General features: G+C 45.0%; 2 protein-coding genes across 2 annotated transcripts in view; one reads left to right on the top strand and one right to left on the bottom strand.

Annotated features, from left to right (window-relative positions):
• Positions 1 to 25819, top strand: part of LOC120991124 (zinc finger protein 585A-like) — a 2129672-nt gene that overhangs the window by 1625201 nt on the left and 478652 nt on the right. The window lies entirely within an intron of this gene.
• The window catches only part of LOC120991885 (zinc finger protein 271-like), a 78320-nt gene that overhangs the window by 2042 nt on the left and 50459 nt on the right, over positions 1 to 25819 (bottom strand). Inside the window, exons 5-6 of the mRNA XM_040420628.1 lie at positions 24480 to 25324; positions 389 to 428 (exon numbers count right to left, since the gene is read on the bottom strand). Of these exons, the coding sequence (XP_040276562.1) occupies positions 389 to 428; positions 24480 to 25324 (885 nt within the window). The remainder of the gene's footprint in view (positions 1 to 388; positions 429 to 24479; positions 25325 to 25819) is intronic.

Genomic DNA, 25819 nt, shown 5'->3' with positions numbered 1-25819 from the left:
GGATTAGCTGACAAACTCTTTTTAATGTACCTCCTCCTCTGCTGCTGATATCTCACACTGCAAAACCCCTTTAACCATTATGAAAAAAAAAAAAAATAATCCATACATCTTTGCAAAGCCTCAATGCACAATCAGTACATGAAGGTCACTGGCGGCATGTAATTCCTGCACGAGGTACATATAACTGATCATGATATCACAGACACAAAAGCTGTGCCTGCCTAATCCCCAGTGATCACTGTCAGCTGGATAAGGGAAACACTACATGATGTGATGGGGACATCTCCAATCAAAGAGCAGCGCAGCAGCCGGTGATCAGATTCTCCTCCTGCCCTGAAGGCACCAAGGACAGAATCTGAAGTCACTTTCTCCATTCATGATTCCATACCTGTGGTGACATCTCCTGGAATGTCCTTCTCCTCCTCACTCTTACACGGGGGATCGCCCATCATCCTCTCTTCTTCATCCTCCACTTTAATATCAGTCAGATCTTCCCCCTGATTTATCATCTGTAACAATTCAGTACAATACAGCAGACAGGGGGGAAATCTAACAGATCCACATAAGAGACCCCCACAATCTATGACCCCTCTATGACTGCAGGACCCCCCTATATAGATGTGTATAGGGCTCAGCTCCATCTACCTGAGGGTTCTCCGGGACCTTCTCCTCTGGACAGTCCTGGGAATACAGAGGATGGGGACATCTCTCTGGTGGATTTCTCCTCCTGGATCCATCTGTGGAGACACAAGCACACAGTGACTGAATACATGGCCTCCTGTAGATCTGTCTATAGATCAAACACTTCTCTCAGCTCCTTCACTTCTAGGTTTAGTTATTAGGGGGAAATAACAATATTCTCTCACCACCTGTGCCGAGGTCTCAGCACCTAGCAGACCAAAGGCACAAAATATTCTCTGGTCTATGAGAGCAAATGGCAGGCAGTGGGACGATGGCTCCTTCTCCACACTAGTACATTTTGAGGATGAGCATACAGATCTATATGGCTGGGGGAGTAAATCCTTTTAACAGCCTTCTACAGCACCAGAGGACACCTCTGCTTATGAGGTAAATTTCATGAGATAGAATCCACATCAAAGTACAAGGCTCACTAATGACTAGTGCGCGGAGGAGAAGACTATCTGGTCTGATCCCACAGAAGAGCTACTGAAGAACAAACTGCTGACAACATTACTGCCGACAATGATGGAAAAGGAGAGACAGACAACAGATCCTCCTATCATCTTCCGTAGGAACTGGGTTAGGCAAGAGATGAAGAGCTCAACAATCATCTACTGCATCAAAAAGGGGCATCTGCACCGAGACATCCCCCAACAGCTCCTGGAGGAGAATTACTTTAGCAGGAAGCCACCGGAGATCCTTCAGGTGAATGGAACCCATCAATATGTCTGACTTACAAGGAAAATTCAGGGACCTAACGTCATGTGTAAAGAGTCTAACCTTTGGTGGCCCTCCATTACATGTCACTGCACACACGCGTATACACTGCACATGACGGCTCTTACCTTGTGATATAAGATGCTGGTGCTCCTCCATTACATGTCACTGCACACACGTGTATACACTGCACATGACGGGTCTTACCTTGTGATATAAGAGGCTGGTGCTCCTCTATTACATGTCACTGCACACACGTGTATACACTGCACATGACGGCTCTTACCTTGTGGTATAAGAGGCTGGTGCTCCTCCATTACATGTCACTGCACACACGTGTATACACTGCACATGACGGCTCCTACCTTGTGATATAAGAGGCTGGTGCTCCTCCATTACATGTCACTGCACACACGTGTATACACTGCACATGACGGCTCTTACCTTGTGGTATAAGAGGCTGGTGCTCCTCCATTACATGTCACTGCACACACGTGTACACACTGCACATGACGGCTCTTACCTTGTGATATAAGAGGCTGGTGCTCCTCTATTACATGTCACTGCACACACGTGTATACACTGCACATGACGGCTCTTACCTTGTGATATAAGAGGCTGGTGCTCCTCCATTACATGTCACTGCACACACGTGTATACACTGCACATGACGGCTCTTACTCTGTGATATAAGAGGCTGGTGCTCCTCCATTACATGTCACTGCACACACGTGTATACACTGCACATGATGGGTCTTACCTTGTGATATAAGAGGCTGGTGCTCCTCCATTACATGTCACTGCACACACGTGTATACACTGCACATGACGGGTCTTACCTTGTGATATAAGAGGCTGGTGCTCCTCCATTACATGTCACTGCACACACGTGTATACACTGCACATGACGGCTCTTACCTTGTGATATAAGAGGCTGGTGCTCCTCTATTACATGTCACTGCACACACGTGTATACACTGCACATGACGGCTCTTACCTTGTGATATAAGAGGCTGGTGCTCCTCCATTACATGTCACTGCACACACGTGTATACACTGCACATGACGGCTCTTACTCTGTGATATAAGAGGCTGGTGCTCCTCCATTACATGTCACTGCACACACGTGTATACACTGCACATGATGGGTCTTACCTTGTGATATAAGAGGCTGGTGCTCCTCCATTACATGTCACTGCACACACGTGTACACACTGCACATGACGGCTCTTACCCTGTGATATAAGAGGCTGGTGCTCCTCCATTACATGTCACTGCACACACATGTATACACTGCACATGACGGGTCTTACCCTGTGATATAAGAGGCTGGTGCTCCTCCATTACATGTCACTGCACACACGTGTATACACTGCACATGACGGGTCTTACCCTGTGATATAAGAGGCTGGTGCTCCTCCATTACATGTCACTGCACACACGTGTATACACTGCACATGACGGCTCTTACCTTGTGATATTAGAGGCTGGTGGTCCTCCATTACATGTCACTGCACACACGTGTATACACTGCACATGACGGCTCTTACCTTGTGATATAAGAGGCTGGTGCTCCTCCATTACATGTCACTGCACACACGTGTATACACTGCACATGACGGCTCTTACCTTGTAATATAAGAGGCTGGTGCTCCTCCATTACATGTCTCTGCACACACGTGTATACACTGCACATGACGGCTCTTACCTTGTAATATAAGAGGCTGGTGCTCCTCCATTACATGTCACTGCACACACGTGTATACACTGCACATGACGGCTCTTACCTTGTGATATAAGAGGCTGGTGCTCCTCCATTACATGTCACTGCACACACGTGTATACACTGCACATGACGGCTCTTACCTTGTGATATAAGAGGCTGGTGCTCCTCCATTACATGTCACTGCACACACGTGTATACACTGCACATGATGGCTCTTACCTTGTGATATCAGAGGCTGGTGCTCCTCCATCATGGCCTCCTTGTACAGATCCTTGTGTCCTTCTATATACTCCCACTCCTCCATGGAGAAATAGACAGTGACATCCTGCCACCTTAGAGGAACCTGACAACACAATGACACCGTCATCACCCAGACCCCTCCAGTGCTGTTACTGGAGAATTTCCCAGTATTCCCAGCAGTGTCACCTCTCCAGTCAGCAGCTCCATCATCTTTTGGGTGAGTTCTAGGATCTTCTGCTCATGTATCAGGGGGTGAGGGGGAGGCTCTGTGATGGGGGGAGGGGTCCTGCTCCGCCCTCCTGACTCCTGGAGATGGATGATGGGAGTCACACAGTCCCCCGATGTCTTCTTCACTATTGTGTACTCCTGTGGATGGAGAGAGACACTTAGGGAATAAACCCTTCAGGGGCCATGTGCTCTCCTCTGGCCCTTTCCTCCTGGTACAACGTGCCTACTTACCTTCTCATGGCTCCTACAACATGACTATTGGTCACATGACACATCACTCGCCATACTAGGGGCTGATCTTCAGGTTCTCCATCACTTGGAAGGTCTGGAGGCCGTTCTCCAGGACCCTGGACTCTTCCTATAACTTCCTATGATGGATTCTCCTTCCCGATGTCTGACTTGTTACAGAATACAATAAAGAGGAGAGAAATCTAGAAAAGTTTACCTCTCCGCTCAGCAGGGAGATGATCTCCAAGGTGAGGTCTAATATTCTTCTGCTGATCTCCTTCCTGTCCATCCTTGGTGGCTCATTCAGGAGAAGAGGAGAGAATTGGAGGAGCTGGAGCTCAGCAATAGAGTTGATGAAGGACCTGTGATGATGTCACCATCATGTGATTAGTGACTCACTTCTGAGCCCCGCCCCCTGCACTGATCACATGACGGTGACGTCACCCCAGGTCCTTCAGCTCTGGCAGTGCAGCAGATACTGGGCAGGTCCTGGTCGGTAGTCAGGGCTCTTGTTCTCTCTGGTATCAGCCATTCCTCCAGGGTGGAGACTAGAATGGAGTTGTTAGGAGGAGGTTCTCCTGTTCTTGATGTTACTTATTAAATTCTTTGCGTTCAGGAAACTGTTTTACTAGAATTATGAATTTCCTATATCATTATGTTTTTCATATGTATTTTTATCGATGCAATAGAAAAAATTCCGTTCTGCTTGTTTTCACACATACATAAAAATAGAACTAAGGGGGTCATTTATGACAAAATATATACCACTTTTTGGTATATATTTGGCGCAGATTTTTTCGCAAAGGTGATTTGCGGCAAAATCTGAGATTTCTTTCCCTGCCAAGACACTTACATCAGTTCTAAGAAAAGGAGGAATGGCGTGGGTGGGGAAGGGGTGTCCCGGCCGGCCCGTCTCATTTATCATTTCCTATGCCAGTTTTTGGCGTAGAAAATGATCTAAGTCTAAGGCAGCAACGGAGCCGGTGTAGATTTAAAGGGACACTGACAGGCCCAAAAAGCATATTAAGGTATATATATATGACAGTACAGGTCTTATAAAGTGTATTAGAATCATCTAAGTATCCCCCTGTCCACCTTATAAATACAGTAAAATGAAGTTTTATAACCTGCTTGAATCGTGTTCAATCTGCCCAAGGGGCGGCGTTTTATCTCCACTTGCGCCCAGCCAGCCGGTGTTAAAGAAAGGTGTACCCTGGGGGGAGGGAAGAGAGTAAAGCCATGAGTGAGCTTAAAAGAAAACTCACCCAAGCCCCGTGTCTACCTTATCCAGAGGGGAGTAAACCCTTTTATCTGGAAACTGGTTTTACAGATCTTAGTATTAGTGCTGTTTTATGCCAAAAACAGGATAAATTGCATAAAGTTATTGCTTATGCAAGTAAGTCCCTGTCGCCGGTAGAAATAAAGTTTAACGACTGTGAAAAAGCTTTATTAGCCACAGTCTGGGCACTTCAAAACTTTTGAAGTTTTATTCAGGGTGAGAAAATCATTGTTGAAACGGCACACCAACTCCTACAATACTTACAGAGTGAGAAAATTTGGGATGGTAACTTGTCTAATAGCAGAATCACTGCTTGGACCTTGTCTTTACAAGGATGGCCGTTGGAAGTTCGGTTTAAGCAAAATAAAAAGTGTCCAGTAGCCCAAGGACTCACCGAACTGCATGACTGTGCCGCTCATTATCATAAAGAAGAGATGGTAGATGATATTCTAGAAGAACAAAAATCTTTCCCTTACAAAGTATATGATGAAGATTATTGTCCTTTACTTCAACGTGTGTATATAGATGGTTGTGCTTATCACACCATGATAGGAGATGAAAGAAAACTAGGAATTGGCATTACTTGGACAGATGAATTTCCTAATATTTCAGTGGGATACAGTATTGGTGCTAAAAGTAGCCAGGTAGCAGAATTAGCTGCTGTATACCAAACTGTTAAGATTGCTATAGAGCACAATATCAAAGAATTCACACATGGAAGAGGAATCACATGTTACGGTCCAACAATAAACCGGTGAAACACGCCAAGTTGTTTTGTGTCATAGACGAATTGGTCCAAGGTAATGGTTTAACCGTTTATTGGAAAAAGACTAAAGGTCATTTCAAAACCCAGAATATAGATAAAGAGGGTAATGACCTAGCTGATAAACTGATGCTATCAAAAGACAACAAGCTAAGGTCCAAACTAAAAATCGTGTAGCCCAATGGAGCCAAGAATCTACCAGTGAGGATCTGATCAAAAGCCAGAAGGAAGATCTTATATTAGGAATCTTTTATAAACATATTAAGGATCCTAGTAATAATAGCATATCGGAAGATGATTATGGCCAAAAGGAAGATCTCCGATTACTTAATCCAAATTTAGTATTCAATATGGTTTATTAATGAGAACCTCTAAAAACGGTATTCAACAATGGGTAGTTCCCACTACGTTTAGAGGTTTGATGTTACAACATGACCATGATGCGCCTACAGCTGGTTATCGTGAAGAAAAGATTACATATGAGTCATTACGTGATTATGCCTATTGACCTGATATGTTAATGATGTACAAATTAACTGCCGAGGTTGTTTGGTGTGTGCTCAATTTCAACCTCAAGGTCATACACATCGTGCTCAACTTCAGAAGAAGGGTTTTTCATTACCTTGGTCCGATATCCAAATAGATTTTATTGGTCCTGTTACCCGGTCGTCTCGAGAGAATAAATACATGTTGACAGTCAATTGCGTGTTTACCAAATGCATAGAGTGTCTACCGGCCCGCAATAACACAGCCGAGACCTGTGCCTTTTTGTTGATTAACCATGTATTTTCCAGATTTGGGTTACCGTTAAGGATCGATTCAGACCGTGGATCACACGTGCGGTAATGGCGAAGATGTGGAAGATCTTGGGTGTGAAGAGAAAATTACACATTACCTATCGTCCAGCATCTAGTGGATCCGTTGAGTGCTATAAACAGTCTATTGTCAACATCCTTAACCCCTTAAGGACCCATGACGTACCGGTACGGCATGTTTCCCGAGTCCTTAAGGACCCATGACGTACCGGTACGTCATGAGTTTAAAATGAGATTGCGGCGCCCCAGGGGTTAATCCGAACGGGATGCTGGCTGAAATCATTCAGCCGGCATCCTGTCACAACGCCGGGGGGGGGGGGGTCATGTGACCCCCCCGTATCGGCGATCGCAGCAAACCGCAGGTCAATTCAGACCTGCGGTTTGCTGCGCTTTTAGACGATTCTGATCCCCGCGGTTACTTCCCAAAAAAGGTAATAAAAGTGATCAAAAAAGTCGCATGTACGCCAAAATAGTACCAATCAAACCGTCATCTAATCCCGCAAAAATCATACCCTACCCTAGATAATCGGCCAAAAACTGAAAAAATTATGGCTCTTAGACTATGGAAACACTAAAACATGATTTTTTTTGTTTCAAAAATGAAATCATTGTGTAAAACTTAAATAAATAAAAAAAAATGTATACATATTAGGTATCGACGCGTCCGTATAGACCAGCTCTATAAAAATATCACATGACCTAACCCCTCAGGTGACCACCGTAAAAAAATAAAAATAAAAACGGTGTAAAAAAAGTGTAATAGCAAGCGATCAAAAATTCATATGCACCCCAAAATAGTGCCAATCAAACCGTCATCTCATCCCGCAAAAAATGAGACCCTACTTAAGATAATCGCCCAAAAACTGAAAAAACTATGGCTCTTAGACTATGGAGACACTAAAACATTTTTTTTGTTTTAAAAATGAAATCATTGTGTAAAACTTACATAAATAAAAAAAATTGTATACATATTAGGTATCGCCACGTCCGTGACAACCTACTGTATAAAATTACCACATGATCTAACCTGTCAGATGAATGTTGTAAATAACAAAAAATAACAACGTGCCAAAAAATCTATTTCTTGTTACCTTGCCGCACAAAAAAGTGTAATATAGAGCAACCAAAAATCATATGTACCCTAAACTAGTACCAACAAAACTGCCACCCTATCCCGTAGTTTCTAAAATGGGGACACTTTTTTGGAGTTTCTACTCTAGGGGTGCATCAGGGGGGCTTCAAATGGGACATGGTGTCAAAAAAAACAGTCCAGCAAAATCTGCCTTCCAAAAACCGTATGGCGTTCCTTTCCTTCTGTGCCCTTCCGTGTGCCCGTACAGCGGTTTACGACCACATATGGGGTGTTTCTGTAAACTAGAATCAGGGCCATAAATAATGAGTTTTGTTTGGCTGTTAATCCTTGCTTTGTAACTGGAAAAAAAATATTAAAATGGAAAATCTGCCAAAAAAGTGAGATTTTGAAATTGTATCTCTATTTTCCATTAAATCTTGTGCAACACCTAAAGGGTTAACAAAGTTTGTAAAATCAGTTTTGAATACCTTGAGGGGTGTAGTTTCTTAGATGGGGTCACTTTTATGGAGTTTCTACTCTAGGGGTGCATCAGGGGGCTTCAAATGGCACATGGCGTCAAAAAACCAGTCCAGCAAAATCTGGCTTCCAAAAACCATACGGCGCACCTTTCACTCTGCGCCCCGCTGTGTGGCCGTACAGTAGTTTACGGCCACATATGGGGTGTTTCTGTAAACGGCAGAGTCAGGGAAATAAAGATACAGTCTTGTTTGGCTGTTAACCCTTGCTTTGTTAGTGGAAAAAATGGGTTAAAATGGAAAATTAGGCAAAAAAATGAAATTCTCAAATTTCATCCCCATTTGCCAATAACTCTTGTGCAACACCTAAAGGGTTAACAAAGTTTGTCAAATCAGTTTTGAATACCTTGAGGGGTGTAGTTTATAGAATGGGGTCATTTTTGGGCGGTTTCTATTATGTAAGCCTCGCAAAGTGACTTCAGACCTGTAGTGGTCCCTAAAAATTGGGTTTTTGTAAATTTCTGAAAAATTTCAAGATTTGCTTCTAAACTTCTAAGCCTTGTAACATCCCCAAAAAATAAAATATCATTCCCAAAATGCTACAAACATGAAGTAGACATATGGGGAATGTAAAGTCATCACAATTTTTGGGGGTATTACTATGTATTACAGAAGTAGAGAAACTGAAACTTTGAAATTAGCAAATTTTTCACAATTTTTGGGTAAATATGGTATTTTTTTATGCAAAAAGATTAACTTTTTTGACCCAATTTTAGCAGTGTCATGAAGTACAATATGTGACGAAAAAACAATCTCAGAACGGCCTGGATAAGTCAAAGCGTTTTAAAGTTATCAGCACTTAAAGTGACACTGGTCAGATTTGCAAAAAATGGCCAAGTCCTTAAGGTGAAATAGGGCTGAGTCCTTAAGGGGTTAAGAAGTATGCTAAGGAGTCTGGTAAAGACTGGGATATAAAGCTGCCATTAGTACTCATGGCTATTAGAGCCACTCCAAGTGCTGCAACCAAGATGTCACCCTTCGAGCTGATAACGGGAAGAAGAATGATACTTCTGCAACATCTGTTGTATCGCATATCAGATCATAACCTGATCGATGCAGCCACGACACATCAGTATGTGGAGGAGTTTTGTAAGTATCTTCAACATGTGTTTGCTTTCGCGCAGAAGAACCTTGAGAAAGCCACCATAAGTAACAAGACTTATAATGATTTGAAAACTACCAAGAAGGAGTATGAGGTAGGAGATAGAGTGTATCGCTACAATTTTGCCCGGGATCGGGTAAAAGAGAGGAAATTCCTCCCATCATGGAAAGGTCCTCATGACATAATCATGCTACCGATGTTCCAGGATTCGTATTGACAGAGGAGAAGAGTATAAAGCTGAAAAACTTTGTGAAATTAGATCCAAGGACATTCATTGGATTAAGATACCGGATATCCCCATTTTAGCTTGGGAAAGGTACCAAATTGGTACATTGTGCGTGGGAACAAAGTCACAGCAATAATGGCATGATTGTTGCCAAGTTTTGCTTTTTCTTACATGCTAAAACCATTGGACACAGGACCTCTAAGATAATATACTTTTCCAGGATTAACTTTATAATACGACAAAAGACTTGGATGAAAAATTGATGGACAGAATTCTAGGAAAAGACAAGACCCTTCTTCATCAGGATGGATGGAAAGGGGGTGACCTCTTTCAAAGTAAAATATATTGATGAACATGATAATTCTTCTGACCTTTTCCCAGTTAGGCCTTAAGGGGATCCTTGACTAACGTGGGAAGAAGGGGGTGGGGATTTGTCAGAACTTTTGAATATAAAAGAATTCATCATATATATATATATATATATATATATATAGACTTTGATATCCTGATATATGTGCTATATGACAACTATTTTGTCATATTTTGAAAGAACAGGATGAGTTCAGGATCTTTTGAACTCAGAATTACTAACTTTAGGTTAACAATCTGTACAAAAGTGTTTACCCAAGTCTGCTTTTGTGAGAAAGAGGTTTCACAAGGTCTAATGAAAAGTATTTATTTAGATAAGACATTGGAGTAGAAATGTGCTAAGTTTTAGTTTATCTTCAGTGAATAGAGAGAGAGCGATTCACATTATTAGATATTATATCCTAAATGTTATCCAAAGATATAGGAAGTAAAGTATAATCATATAAGTGCCTTATATATAAGTATATTCATGATATCTATTATAAGAATTAGGGGAATTTCTTCTAAGAGTCTCAATGTGTACGTGAAAGAATTACTTCAGTCTCAGAAAACTTTTTCTTGGGATGTAGACACAGGTGAGTATAAGCAAATAGTGTATTTTCACTTTAAGACAATAGACCAAAGTATCACCAGAAATTGGTCTCTCCCAGTGAATAGAAAAGGGACTTTATAGTATTTGTCTTAATTTGATAGGTTTAATCCTAGATTTAGAAATAGAATGGATGTCTGGGGGAATTGTATCTAAAGGTGTTTGTATGAATAGAGTAGGACTTTGTATTGTGTAACTAGACTGGAAGTTAACAAAGTGTATATATGATTGTTTGGTGACAGTCAACATTCTATTGTTTCCGTGTTAGACATTCCAAATCCTGTTTTTAAAATCAGTTAATAAGTAAAATCCGAATTAATTCCCAAAATGTATACATGGACCTCTGGTGCAATCTGGTGGCAGAATAGAATTAAGGAATGCATTGCGAAACCGGTAGGAGGTGCTATTCGTGATGTCACTAGTTGTTGATTAAACCAGGCCAGTCCCATTTTAGATGGGATAAAACGATGGTATGGGCTGACAGAGGAATGATCTTCTTGAATCAGCTTGGGATGGTCATCTTAAAGAAAACATCTTGAGACCTGAAAACATCTTGATCCATCGGATCCAGCCACCTGACCACCTTTTCAGCCATTGGAGGCAGCCATCTTAGAACCATTGAAACTGATTTCTGCTAGCTGACATTTTGGTATAGTATAACCTTACCTATATTTTATAGGATAATTAATTAATATAATATAAATCTATATATATTCAATGAACCATACTTTGTGTATAGTATCTGTTTTGGAATAAGATTGGGGTGTACCTACAGTATCATCCAAAAACTTTATCCGATTCAGGGAGATTTATATGTACTGTTGGAAACACTGTATCATTTCCAAAGAAATCAATTCCGTTCTAGGTCGGTAAGGTTAATTATGCATATATATATATTTGTGTAAGGCGCTTACGGTAGTACAGTGAAGAGCCCTGGGAAAGCGGGGAATGAGTGCAGTCGGTTGTGGTGTGCCGAAACCGAGGATGAGGTAGGCCTGAGAAAGAAGAGGGCCCACCCAAGGAAAAGATATGGAAGAAATGAGTTATGAATGAGTGGAGTGGTGGGAGGGTCAAAAGCTCAGACCTCAGACGGTGCAGGAGCCAGGTAAGGGGAGTGCCCTAAATAGGCTGGAGGCGGACCTCAGCCCCTCCCACAAATCCAGGCAAATTTCCTTAATACTTGTGTAAGGCGCTTACGGTAGTACAGTGAAGAGCCCTGGGAAAGCAGGGAATGAGTGCAGTCGGTTGTGGTGTGCCGAAACCGTGGATGAGGTAGGCCTGAGAAAGAAGAGGGCAAAAATGGAAACCAGTTTATTGTAGCCAATTAATACATGAATAGCTTAACCCGACATGTTTTGGAAAGCCACTCTTGACTCTTGTGTTGGATTGGGAATGTATCGTGAGTAAGCGGATGACTTCCAGCGCCCCAAATTCCTTGATGACATGAGTAGGGATGTTGGCACTGGAGGCCGTGGACGCGGCTCCAACGCGAAAGGAGTGCCCCGAGTAGTTGGCAGCGTTGAGGCCCAGTTGTGTGAGGGATGACCTGACATGGGTCATGAAGGTGGTGGTGGTGAGTACCGAACCATGAAGCTGAAGTAGCGGTTGAGAGGGTAGAAACTTGTGACGCTGGCTGTAAGCATCCAGAACCCTGACTGGACACCATCTGTTGTGCGTGGGGTAATATGAAATGTTGACGGGTAAGTGCTGACTATTCTTGGAGTGAGGTAAGGACAGGATGTAATGATCCATGTGTTTCGTCAAGTGGGAGACAAGAAGACAAGGTGAGGTTTGGGTCGTGGAGGTTGTAGTGAATTCCCCGGGCCTCAGGAATCCGTAAAAGGCCAAGTAAATTGCTGTTTTGATGATGGAGTTGATATCTGCTTCAAAAGGCGTGGCGTCCAGCAAGTCGGATAATGCTTTGAAGATATGATCGTTTATGGGCAGCCTCTGGGCTGGACGTGCGGGTTCCGACTTCTGAATACCTCTGAGTATGGTTTTGATCTGGTGCGAGGCCATGAAGCTGATGTTATTGGGGTGTATGATTAGCATATGATGTTGAATGCCAGTGAGATATAGTTTGATGGTGTTGTATGACATTTTAAGTTTAAGGTGGCAGAAAGAAGCAACCCCAGAAGAGACGTCAAGACAAAAAGGGGTGCGTGATGTTGTGTTCCATCCGGAACCTGTTGAATAGTGTGAACGCTCTGTTGTATGTTCTATGTGTATTGTCTGACAGTGCTAAGCGGGACAAAGTCGGGCTATGCCACATGATGACTTCTAATCCAGAATGAGCTGTTGAAATGATGGATTGATGGAGGCTGTGGGTGTAGCTGATGGAAGAGCCTGATGAAATGCCTGAAATTTGAAGCGAGACAGATTGTCAGCTGCCGTATTGCACACCTCCGGGACATGGGAACAATGTAAGAAGAAATTATTGCAAGCGGCCAACCAAGTAAATCTCCGCAGAAACCTCATGATTGTGAGGGATTTGGAATGATCTTTGTTGATGATCTGGCAGGTCGCCTGGTTGTCTGAATAGCACCGGACCGACATGTTTGCCCATGAATGACCCCACGCCACGGCAGCCGCCACGATGGGGTAGATCTCGAAAAGCGCTGAGGCAGTGGAGAATCCTTCCAAACCCCGGACCGCAGGAGGCCAGCCGCCCCACAGCCAATCGTTCCCAAAAATGGCCGCGAAGCCTGTGGTAGATGCCGCATCTGACCAGATAGAGGGGGAAGAGTCCGACAGCTGAGGGAGAAACAAGCTCCCGCCATTCCAGGTGGACAGAAATCTCCTCCACATACCCAGATCTGACGCAGCGTGGGCATCCAGGGACAACCTGTGCGAGTCGTGTAGGAAAAAGGGGGGAGGTGCAGGAGCCGTGATATAAATGAGCGACCCTGAGGTATGATGCGCATGGCAAAGTTCAGGGAGCCCAGCAGGGACTGTAGTTCTTTGCGGTTGCAGGTGCCGAGTTGAAGGTAGTTGTCTATGTGGGCGAGAATGTCCTGGATCTTCCCGGATGGCAAACTGGCTTGCATTGAGGCTGAATCCAACTGGATACCCAGGAAGGTGATGACCGTGTCTGGCCCTTCTGTCTTCTTGGTGGCAATGGGTACCCCAAGTTCCTCCTCCGGTATTATGTGCGCCGGGCTGACTTCTTGGTCCTCCAGGCTAACGGTCGGCGTGATCACTGGCAATCTGGCCGGCACCGGTGACGCTGCCGGTGGTGGCCCTGCCAAGGAGAGGGTCGTGGTGACCGATTCCAGCCTCTCAAACCTGGCGTTGACTTTAGACATGGATGTCATTAGAGCGGACAGCATGGCATGTATATCCCTTGTGCTGGACTGGCTAGGTCCTTCCCCTGCCTCCCCGTTATCGGTTGACGTGCGCAGCAGCCGGAAAAGCTCTGCTTTCCTCGCCGTGGCGGGGAAGGGAACATGCCGTCTCCTTAACTCCGTCGTTATGCGCGGGATTGTCCAGGATCTGATGGATGCTGGACTGGCTAGATCGTCTCCCTGGGTAGCAGTGATGGATCTAGCAGGGGTGCCAGGTAGGGAGAAGTTCTCTATCCCTTCCAGAAACATAGTAAAACAAAAATAGTTGATTAGCTTTGGGAAACACAGGATCGTGCTGGCAAGCTAGCTAGGCCGGACGGCGAAAAATTATACTTGCATGGTGACAGATGAGGCCCTGCTAATTGCCAAGCGGCTTGAGAGGCTCTATCTATGAGTTGGCGCGAGGGGTTAATGAGGCCACTTGTCGTAGTGGCAGGAGTGTTGGCCTCTCGGTGACTGTAAGACAGGACTAGGGGAAGGGAGTGACAGGTGAGGCCCTTTCTATGCAACACGCGAGGCGGCTTACTAACAAGTGGCTCGATGGGCGGCTGCCTCTGAACGTTTGAGGCGGGGTGTTGTCCTCGCTGGACCACTAACTGATGGCGAAGCCAAGAGGGGGTAACCTAGTGGGATTATAGTGCCCCTAAAGCCAGCACGCTGACCCTAACGGGACCATCCGAAATGTAAGGAGAACCATCGTTTATGAGCAGGTGTACGTACCTGGTAGCAAGAAAAATTCACTGGACACACGTGCAGCGCAAATATGTTTAAGCTTGACTGCCTAAAAAAGGGGGGGTAGACAGAAAGTAGTATGACGAGTGTGGACTGTGGTTTGAACCTTTGGCATGACTCCCAGAGGATCATAAGCCTGTGAGAATGCCATGCCTGTGTGGATGGTGTGAGAAATGAGGCCCGTGATGTGGCCGTATGATGTTGCGGAACGTGTGAACGTGCGGACTGTATGGGGGTTTATATATTGTTTTCTTTTGGAGCGTGTGGCCATGTACTATATGGCGGGTTTCTTGTGTCTGTAAATCTATTATATTTATTTAATTAATTTTATTTATTTTTTCCATGGTGCAATGTGGCGGGTTCCTGATTATGTTCGGGGAGCTGCTGGGGTGATTTTAACATGAGGGGTTGTTGGAGGCAACGCTGGATGCCCCCCCGGGCTGCGCTGACTGTGCAGGTGAGGGCATGATGCAGAACGCCTGACCCAGAGCTCCGCTGGCCATCCAGGAGGCCGGACAGACCTGGTGGCGGCTCCCCGCACCAGCCGCACCGTCGGATGGCCGCCGGGACACTGCGCACGCGCCGACAATACCGCCGCGCATGCGCAGTACCCCGGCCGCGCGTGCGCAGATCAGACAATGAGACGCGGCTGGTCGCCATCGGCCACGCGGCAGGAGGAGCGGCGGAACGGACCGGAGGCAGTGGGGTGGGCGCCTTGAAGCAGCGGTGCAGCCCAGCCATGCTGACCATGGAGGGAGGGTGTGTGCAGTGTGGACTGCGCTACGGAAGGTTAAGTGAGCACTTCTGGCCATGCTGTTTGGACATGAAACAAGGGGGGGGGGCATGAATGTGAGTGATTGTGGGGTGATAATGAAATGAGAACTGAAATGGGAGGTAAGCACCGGAAATGACCTGGCTGCTGCTGCAGGGTTGGTGGCTAGAGTAGGGGTAATCTGTGGTCAAATTCCGATGCATAACCCAAAGGCATGACAGACATAAAAATAGCAAGTGACTTGCAAGCGAGAAACCGTGACATGAGTGCAACGTTGGTGAAATGAAATGGTACAGGGGACAAAACAGTGAGGCCCCGTGCTGTACCGTGTGGATGACTCGTAGTTTAACGGGCAAACGCGACCCACAGTGAACCGAAATGAAGCAGGATAAATGGAACAGGAATGCTCCAACTTTTTTTTTTTTTTGATATGCGGCGGGGTTCCAGTTTATGTTGGGAGGCTGCTGGGGTGATTTAATATGGAGGGGTCATTTTTTGGGGAGTGCTGGATGCCCCCCTGACTGTGCTGACTGTGCAGGTGGGGGCATGCTGTGGAAAAACGCCCGACCCGGAGCTCCACCGGCCAGGCTGGAACTAGACCACCCGACGGCGGCTCCCCGCATCAGACGCACCGCTGGACAGCCGCCGGGACACCGTGCATACGCCGACGTATCGACGCGCATGCGCAGTACCCCGGCCGCGCGTGCGCAGACCAGGCATCGGGACGCGGCTGGCCGCCATCGACCGCGCGGCAGGAGGAGCGGTGGAACAGGCCGGAGGCGGTGGGGAGGGGACGCCTGACGCAGCGGTGCGCCCAGAAATGTCGGTCATGGAGGGAGGGTGTGTGCCGTGCGCACCGCTACTGTGCTGCTGGGCAGCCGCTACAACATGAAGAAAAAGAGGAGGGGGGGGCATGAATGTGTGGGGTGAAATGCAATGAACAGAAATGGGGGATGAGCCCAGAAAACCACTGCCTGCATGCCGCAGGGGTGTTGACCGGAGTGGTGGTACGGTGTAGATAAATTTATGCATGAACAAGACATGACAGAAATGAAATGCTGGTGACTTGTGCGAGAAAGCCGTGACATTAGTGCAGCGTGTGGTGAAATGAATTGAACCGGTACAGGGGGCAACCGTGAGGCCCCGGCTGTACCGTATGGTAGACCCGCAGTTTAACGGGCAAACGTGACCCACAGTGAACCGAGTGAAGCCGGAAAAATAGAACTGAAATGCTCCAAATCCAGAAACTGATGGCAACGAAAAACTCCCAGAAATTCAGCAGGTAACTCTCCAGAACTCCACAAGCGACTTCCTCTCTCCAAAAGCTCAGACCTCAGACGGTGCAGGAGCCAGGTAAGGGGAGTGCCCTAAATAGGCTGGAGGCAGACCTCAGCCCCTCCCACAAATCCAGGCAAATTGCCTTAATACATATATAATATATATATATATATATATATATATATATATATATATATATATCAATAAAAGAGGAAATCTGAAATAGACCAGATTTGGATTTAATCAGACATTTGTTGGCTGAGAGAAATCAGGTTTCAAATTGATTTAAAAATATAATTGAAGGGAATTGTCGTGGATATATACAGTACAGACCAAAAGTTTGGACACACCTTTTCATTCAAAGAGTTTTCTTTATTTTCATGACTATGAAGGCATCAAAACTATGAATTAACACATGTGGAATTATATACATAACAAACAAATGTGAAACAACAGAAAATATGTCATATTCTAGGTTCTTCAAAGTAGCCACCTTTTGCTTTGATTACTGCTTTGCACACTCTTGGCATTCTCTTGATGAGCTTCAAGAGGTAGTCCCCTGAAATGGTCTTCCAACAGTCTTGAAGGAGTTCCCAGAGATGCTTAGCACTTGTTGGCCCTTTTGCCTTCACTCTGTGGTCCAGCTCACCCCAAACCATCTCGATTGGGTTCAGGTCCGGTGACTGTGGAGGCCAGGTCATCTGGCGCAGCACCCCAGCACTCTCCTTCATGGTCAAATAGCCCTTACTTTCAAAGTTTCCCAATTTTTCGGCTGACTGACCTTTATTTCTTAAAGTAATGATGGCCACTCGTTTTTCTTTACTTAGCTGCTTTTTTCTTGCCATAATACAAATTCTAACAGTCTATTCAATAGGACTATCAGCTGTGTATCCACCTGATGTCACGGCGGGCGTGCACTCAGTATGACAGATAACGAACCAACCAGGCTCTGGGCGAGAGACAGGGGAAGGGTCACCTCCTAGCTAATCCCTGACCTCTTTCTCTGCACTGCTCAGCCCATCTACAGATCTTGAAGGTAGATCTGAGAGGTCCCCGTGCCTGGGCTGACAAAACCCTGAATTCCCTGAGATGGTGAAGTGGGAACTAGGAGCAGCCTGCTAGCACAGAACCTGGATGGGAAAGATGACACAGATGACACAAAACAACCAACTAGAAACAACACTTATCTTCCTGAGCTGGAGCAGACAGCCAACCTTCCTTCTTAGCTTCCAAGATCACAATGATGAATATAATCCGCTCAGGGCACTGGGCAGAGGAGCTATTTAAACTAATGACTCCACCCAGTGCACCTGATGAGGGGCGGATCCAGCACGACTCCAAAACAAACACTAAACTCGTGCTGCAATCCTGGCCGACCTCCGCACATCGTCAGAGTGGGGCATGACAGTACCCCCCCCCCCCCTTCTACGGGTGACCTCCGGACACCCTGGACCAACCTTATCCGGATGAGACCTATGAAAAGCCCTCACCAGTCGGCTGGCGTTGACATCCGACGCCGGAACCCACATCCTCTCCTCAGGACCGTATCCCCTCCAGTGCACCAGGTACTGAAGGGAACCCCGAAGAACTCTCGAGTCGAGAATCCTGGAGATCTCAAACTCCAAGTTTCCCTCGACTAGAACAGGAGGAGGAGGCAATGGTGATGGTTCCACCGGTCTCACATATTTTTTTAGTAAAGACCTGTGGAACACATCATGGATCCTCCAAGTCTGCGGAAGATCCAGCCGAAACGCCACAGGATTGATCACCGCAGAAATTTTATACGGACCAATAAATCTTGGACCCAGTTTCCAAGATGGGACTCTCAATTTGATATTTTTAGTGGACAACCACACCAGATCACCCACACACAGGTCCGGACCAGTCATACGTCTCTTGTCAGCCATTCGTTTATACCTCTCACCCATCCTCTCCAAATTCCCTTGAATCCTCCGCCAGATAGAGGATAAGGCAGAAGAGAATCTCTCCTCCTCTGGCATCCCAGAGGAACCAGACCCAGAGAAGGTACCAAACTGGGGATGGAAACCGTATGCACCAAAAAATGGCGACTTACCCGTGGACTCCTGTCTACGGTTATTCAACGCAAATTCTGCTAAAGACAAGAATGAGGACCAGTCCTCCTGATTCTCAGCCACAAAGCACCTCAAGTAGGTCTCCAGGTTTTGATTAGTACGCTCCGTCTGACCATTCGACTGCGGATGAAAAGCCGAAGAGAATGAAAGTTGAATGCCAAGCCGAGAGCAGAACGCCCTCCAAAACCTGGAGACAAACTGTGTGCCCCTATCAGAGACCACGTCCGAGGGAATACCATGCAATTTCACAATATTATCCACAAAAATCTGCGCAAGAGTCTTAGCGTTAGGCAGACTAGTTAGTGGTATAAAGTGAGCCATCTTACTGAAACGGTCAACCACCACCAAAATCACTGTTCTCCCGGAGGAACTCGGCAGATCCGTAATAAAGTCCATAGACAAATGCGTCCAAGGACGAGATGGAATAGACAATGGAAGAAGTGAACCAGGCGGTCGAGTATGAGCAACCTTTGACCGAGCGCAGGTTTCACAAGCTTTCACGTAATTCTCAATATTCTTATGCAACCCTGGCCACCAGAACCTCCGGGACACCAGATCACAGGTGGACTTACCACCAGGATGTCCAGCGAGAACAGTATCGTGATGTTCCTTGAACACCTTGTATCGTAGGCCCTCAGGAACAAACAACCTCCCTGGGGGACAAGAACCAGGAGCCCCCTCCTGGGCTCCCAACACCTCCATCTCCAATTCAGGGTACAGAGCGGAGACCACCACCCCATCCGCCAAAATTGGCGCCGGATCTTCTGAATCACCTCCCCCAGGAAAGCTGCGAGATAAGGCATCTGCCTTGACGTTCTTGAACCCTGGGCGAAAGGTAACCACGAAATTGAACCTGGTAAAAAACAGTGACCATCTGGCCTGCCTAGGGTTCAGACGCTTGGCAGATTGCAGGTAAGCCAAATTCTTATGGTCAGTATACACCGTAACGGGGTGAGACGCCCCCTCCAACCAGTGGCGCCATTCCTCAAAGGCCAACTTGATAGCCAACAACTCTCTATCTCCAACATCATAATTCTTTTCGGCAACCGAGAGCTTCTTGGAGAAGAAGGCACACGGGACCCACTTGCCAGGAGATGAACCCTGTGACAGCACCGCCCCAACCCCCACCTCTGATGCATCAACCTCCACTACGAATGGTTGAGACACATCCGGCTGCACCAGAATGGGAGCGGACGCAAAACGCTCCTTAACAGCCGAAAAGGCCTGCAACGCCTCATCCGACCAGACAGAGACATCGGCGCCCTTCTTGGTCATATCAGTAAGAGGTTTTACTAGGGTAGAATAATTCGAAATAAATTTCCTATAATAATTTGTAAAACCCCAAGAACCGCATCAAAGCTTTCTGATTCTCTGGTCGGTCCCACTCCAGAACCGCCCGGACCTTTTCGGGATCCATGCGAAAACTGGAATCAGAAAGCATGTATCCCAAGAACGGAAGCTCTTGCACTGCAAACAAACATTTCTCCAATTTGGCATACAACTTATTCTCCCGAAGGATCATCAAAACCTGTCTCACATGATCCTGATGGGTCTTCAGATCAGGAGAATAAATTAAAATGTCATCCAGGTAAACTACTACGAACCTCCCCACCAAGTGATGAAAAATGTCATTGACGAATCGCTGAAATACTGCTGGCGCGTTCGTCAACCCAAAAGGCATCACCAGGTTCTCAAGATGACCCTCGTGCGTATTAAAGGCCGTTTTCCACTCATCTCCCTCCTTGATCCTGATCAGATTGTAGGCTCCTCTCAAATCCAACTTGGAGAACACCTTGGCTCCAACAATCTGATCAAAAAGATCAGAGATCAAGGGCAGGGGATATGGATCCCGGACTGTAATACGGTTCAACTCCCGGAAATACAAACACGGTCTCAGTGATCCATCTTTTTTCTTCACAAAGAACAAACCTACTGCCACTGGAGACTTAGATGGTCTAATATGACCCTTTGCCAAACTCTCGGCGACATACTTTCGCATGACCTCTCTTTCGGGTTGAGAGAGGTTGTAAAGCCGAGACTTTGGCAACTTAGCGCCAGGAATGAGATTAACTGGACAATCATAGTCCCGATGAGGGGGCAATACCTGAGCCCCACCCTCCGAAAAGACATCCGCAAAATCCGAGAGATACGGAGGTAAAGCCGTAATGGACACTTCAGAAATAGATGTGACAAGACAATTATCTGAACAAAACTCGCTCCAACCAATGATTTGTCTCGCTTGCCAGTCTATAATTGGGTTATGTCTAGTCAACCATGGCAACCCCAAAACTATAGGAGCTGGCAAATCCTTCATGACAAAACAAGAAATAATTTCAGCATGTGAATCACCCACCCTTAAATGAATACCATGAACAATGTGAGTGAGACTCCTTTGAGAAAGAGGGGAAGAATCAATTGCAAAAACACGAATCTCGTTCTCTAACGTGCAAGTACTTAGTCCCAGGCCCTGAAGAAAAAGAAAGTCAATTAGGTTTACCCCAGCCCCACAATCAAGGAATACATCAACAAACACATTTTTTGACTCTAGCGCCACCATAGCTGAAAGGAGAAAACGGGAACTGCAGGGAGCTTGCATACCTGTCTGCTCCACCACACCATTCATACTACCAAGTGTGAGGGAGGTTTTTTTTTTCTTTTTTCTTTTTCTCTTCCACCTGTGATTTAACATGAGGACAAGAAAAAATAAAATGACCCCTCTTTCCACAAAAGTAACATAGTTTGTGCAATTTCCTAAAGTCTCTATTATCAGAATGGCAAGAAATCTGACCCAATTGCATGGGTTCCTCCGCTACTCCAGAGTTATAAGCAATATCACCCTGGGCAGAAGAAGAAACAAAACCACACGCAGGAGGGATCCCCTGTACGGAGGGACCCTTACCCCTCTCTCGGATACGTCTATCCAACCGTATAGCCAAAGACATTGCATTCTCTAAAGTATCCGGATACTCATGAAAAGCCAGGGCATCCTTCAACCTTTCAGATAACCCATGACAAAACTGACTACGTAACGCGGGGTCGTTCCACCCCGACTCAGTAGCCCACCTCCTAAACTCTGTACAGTAACCCTCTGCAGTATGTTCACCCTGCAGTAAGTTACGCAATTTCGATTCTGCCATCGAGACCCGATCTGGGTCATCGTAAATCAATCCCAGGGCTTGGAAAAATTCCTCCACTGACCGGAGAGCCAGAGAACCGGGCGGCAGAGAAAAAGCCCAGGATTGAGCGTCCCCTTTAAGCAGAGACATGATGATGCCAACCCTCTGATCCTCATTACCTGACGAAAATGGACGCAATCAAAAGTACAAGTTGCATGACTCTTTAAAGCGGAAAAAATCATCCGTACTCCCAGTAAATCTGTCAGGAAGAGCGACTTTAGGCTCCCCACCAATTTGACCTGTACCTGATGCCAGAAACCTCTGACACTGTGTGACCGTACCACGCAGATCCGCAACCTCTAGGGATAAACCCTGCATGCGGTCAACCAGTGCATCAATTGACGCCATCACAAAAGCGCTGAGTGAAGGCAGTCACAGTATGGCGGATTATAATGTCACGGCGGGCGTGCACTCAGTATGACAGATAACGAACCAACCAGGCTCTGGGCGAGAGACAGGGGAAGGGTCACCTCCTAGCTAATCCCTGACCTCTTTCTCTGCACTGCTCAGCCCATCTACAGATCTTGAAGGTAGATCTGAGATGTCCCCGTGCCTGGGCTGACAAAACCCTGAATTCCCTGAGATGGTGAAGTGGGAACTAGGAGCAGCCTGCTCGCACAGAACCTGGATGGGAAAGATGACACAAAACAACCAACTATTAACAACACTTATCTTCCTGAGCTGGAGCAGACAGCCAACCTTCCTTCCTAGCTTCCAAGATCACAATGATGAATATAATCTGCTCAGGGCACTGGGCAGAGGAGCTATTTAAACTAATGACTCCACCCAGTACACCTGATGAGGGGCGGATCCAGCACGACTCCAAAACAAACACTAAACTCGTGCTGCAATCCTGGCCTACCTCCGCACATCGTCACAGTGGGGCATGACACCTGACTTCTCCTCAACGCAACTGATGGTCCCAACCCCATTTAAAAGGCAAGAAATCCCACTTATTAAACCTGACAGGGCACACCTGTGCAAAAAAACATTTCAGAGGACTACCTCTTGAAGCTCTTCAAGAGAATGCCAAGAGTGTGCAAAGCAGTAATCAAAGCAAAAGGTGGCTACTTTGAAGAACCTAGAATATGACATATTTTCAGTTGTTTCACACTTGTTTGTTATGTATATAATTCCACATGTGTTAATTCATAGTTTTGATGCATTCAGTGTGAATCTACAATTTTCATAGTCATGAATATAAAGAAAACTCTTTGAATGAGAAGGTGTGTCCAAACTTTTGGTCTGTACTGTATATACTCTAGATTATTTTGACTTTCTTAAAATTTGGCATATCATTGATTGAATTTCAATTGTCACCAATTTTCTTATATACAGTATATTAGTTTGCACCGTATTATTGTTATTTAATAAATATATTTTTTGATTTACCACCGCCTTCTTTTTGTCTTCTAACTTAGCGCAGATCACGATCTCGTTTTAGCTTGGTATTTATGATAATAGATTAGAATCTCCTTCATTACAGATTCTAATTTATTTACATAAATAATGTAGACTGTTAATCGGAGACAGCATAAATATTCCGACATCCCCCCTTGTCTGCTTCCTTAATAACCAGATCACATCTATTCATTAATTCCCGCAAAACACCAAATTCTTTGTTAGACATATTTCTTTTCAGTCGATTGGTGCATGCAGCTGACAGGCCCTCTTGTGTTGTCTCCAATTTAATTTAATCATAAAGTAAACACAGATCTTTTTCTACTAGGTCTTGAAAGCGATCCAGAGCAGCGGATCTTGACTATATTGGGTAAAAGTCCCTATTTAATGTTTTAAAATATTTGGAAGAATTGACCAACACAGCATCCTCCTGCTCTGCTCGCATCTCTTGGAGGAGACATACATGGGCCATTTCTCCGAATTCCATACTGCTAGGTGATATTTGATTGATATCTATATCCTCAGCATGAGAAATGGAAGAAGACAGATCTCGTCCAGCCCCTTGAGTTGCGGTGTGACGATCTACATCTTCCTCTGTTTCGAAGTGTTTTTTTAAGTCAAATTGTATGCCAGACGATTGACACCAATGATAGTTTGATATAGGTCGAAATGGTGTGTCAGTGAAAAGGAAAGCCCCATTTTAAGTACATTCATATGATCTTGTGATAGTATCGTCACCGATAAATTGATAACTTGTAAATCCTCTAATCTCTCCTGTTGCGTGACGAATAACGCCAGAGTTTTTGTATGTTTTCTCCCCAGACACTGCCAGACATCTACCCCAATAGAGATGTTTTTGGTGATTTTTATTTTAAAAAGCATAACAAAGCCAAAAGTGCAATGTGTTGTTAAACAGTTTGCTTACTGCCACCATCTGTTTATCCATATCTTTATATTTCACTGTTACTTTAAGATTGCCAGTGCTGCCTTGACGTTAAAGCCCTAGAAGACTTCAGAATGTCATCCACAATTTATTAGGGCAATCTGAGCACTGTCCCTTTGGTTTGAATTTATTTGTACCCAAATGGATTCTGCTGACTGATTCAATTTCAGAAATTTGCTCCTGTGTGACATCTCTGATGTGTAACAAGAGATGATTTCCGTGTAAAACATTTCCCACATTCTGAACACGAATAAGGCTTCTTTCCTGTGTGAAATCTATGATGTGTAACAAGATTTGATTTTTGTGTAAAACATTTCCCACATTCTGAACACAAATACGGCTTCTCTCCTGTGTGACTTCTCTCATGTCTAACAAGACCTGATATTTCTGTAAAACATTTCCCACATTCTGAACATGAATACGGCTTCTCTCCTGTGTGAAATCTCTGATGTGTAACAAGATGTAATTTTCGTGTAAAACATTTCCCACATTCTGAACATAAATATGGCTTCTCTCCTGTGTGACTTCTCTCATGCTTAACAAGATTTGATTTTTGTGTAAAACACTTCCCACATTCTGAACACAAATATGGCTTCTCTCCTGTGTGACTTCTCTCATGCTTAACAAGATCTGATTTTTGTGTAAAACATTTCCCACATTCTGAACACGAAAACGGCTTCTCTCCTGTGTGACTTCTCTCATGCTTAACAAGATCTGATTTTTGTGTAAAACATTTCCCACATTCTAAACATGAATATGGCTTCTCTCCTGTGTGATTTCTCTTATGTCTAACAAGACCTGAATGATCTTTAAAACATTTCCCACATTCTGAACATGAATACGGCTTCTCTCCTGTGTGATTTCTCTCATGTATAACAAGATTTGATTTATTTCTAAAACATTTCCCACATTCTGAACATGAATATGGCTTCTCTCCTGTGTGAATTCTCTCATGCATAGCAAGATTTGATTTGATTTTAAAACCTTTCCCACATTCTGAACATTTAAACATCTCTCCTGTGTGTTTTTTTTTATGTCTAACAAGACATGATTTATCTGTAAAGCACTCTCCACATTCTGAACAGGAGTATGGCTTCTCTCTGGTGCGAATTCTTCTGTATGTAGAAAGACTTGATCTTTTTGTGAACGCTTTACCACAGTGAAACATTTCACCCTCTTTCTGGTCAAGAGAAGGTTCCTCATGATTAGGAAGATTATATGACAGATCTGTACTGTGAAGTCCTGGATGTACATTAATATTTTCTCCTGAAGAGCGCTGCGTATCTTCATCTACTACTTTATAATTTAGTGACAAGTTTCCTTCACAATTTGTACTGAGATTTTCTGCTAAGATAAAAAAAATTAATTAGTGGCATTTTTAATAATCTAGAGTAGACAAATTTATAGATTTCCTATTAGGCTGGAAGTGGATCCAGCAGGAACTAGAGGTATATTCTAAGTCATGCATTTTCAATACACTTCTGGCTTTGGTTCAAAAAGCAGCACCAA

The sequence above is a fragment of the Bufo bufo genome, chromosome 2 (assembly GCF_905171765.1).
Source record: "Bufo bufo chromosome 2, aBufBuf1.1, whole genome shotgun sequence".
NCBI lineage: Eukaryota > Metazoa > Chordata > Amphibia > Anura > Bufonidae > Bufo > Bufo bufo.
The sequence above is the reverse complement of the archived record's forward strand: the minus strand, read 5'-3'. Positions and strand labels throughout refer to the sequence as shown.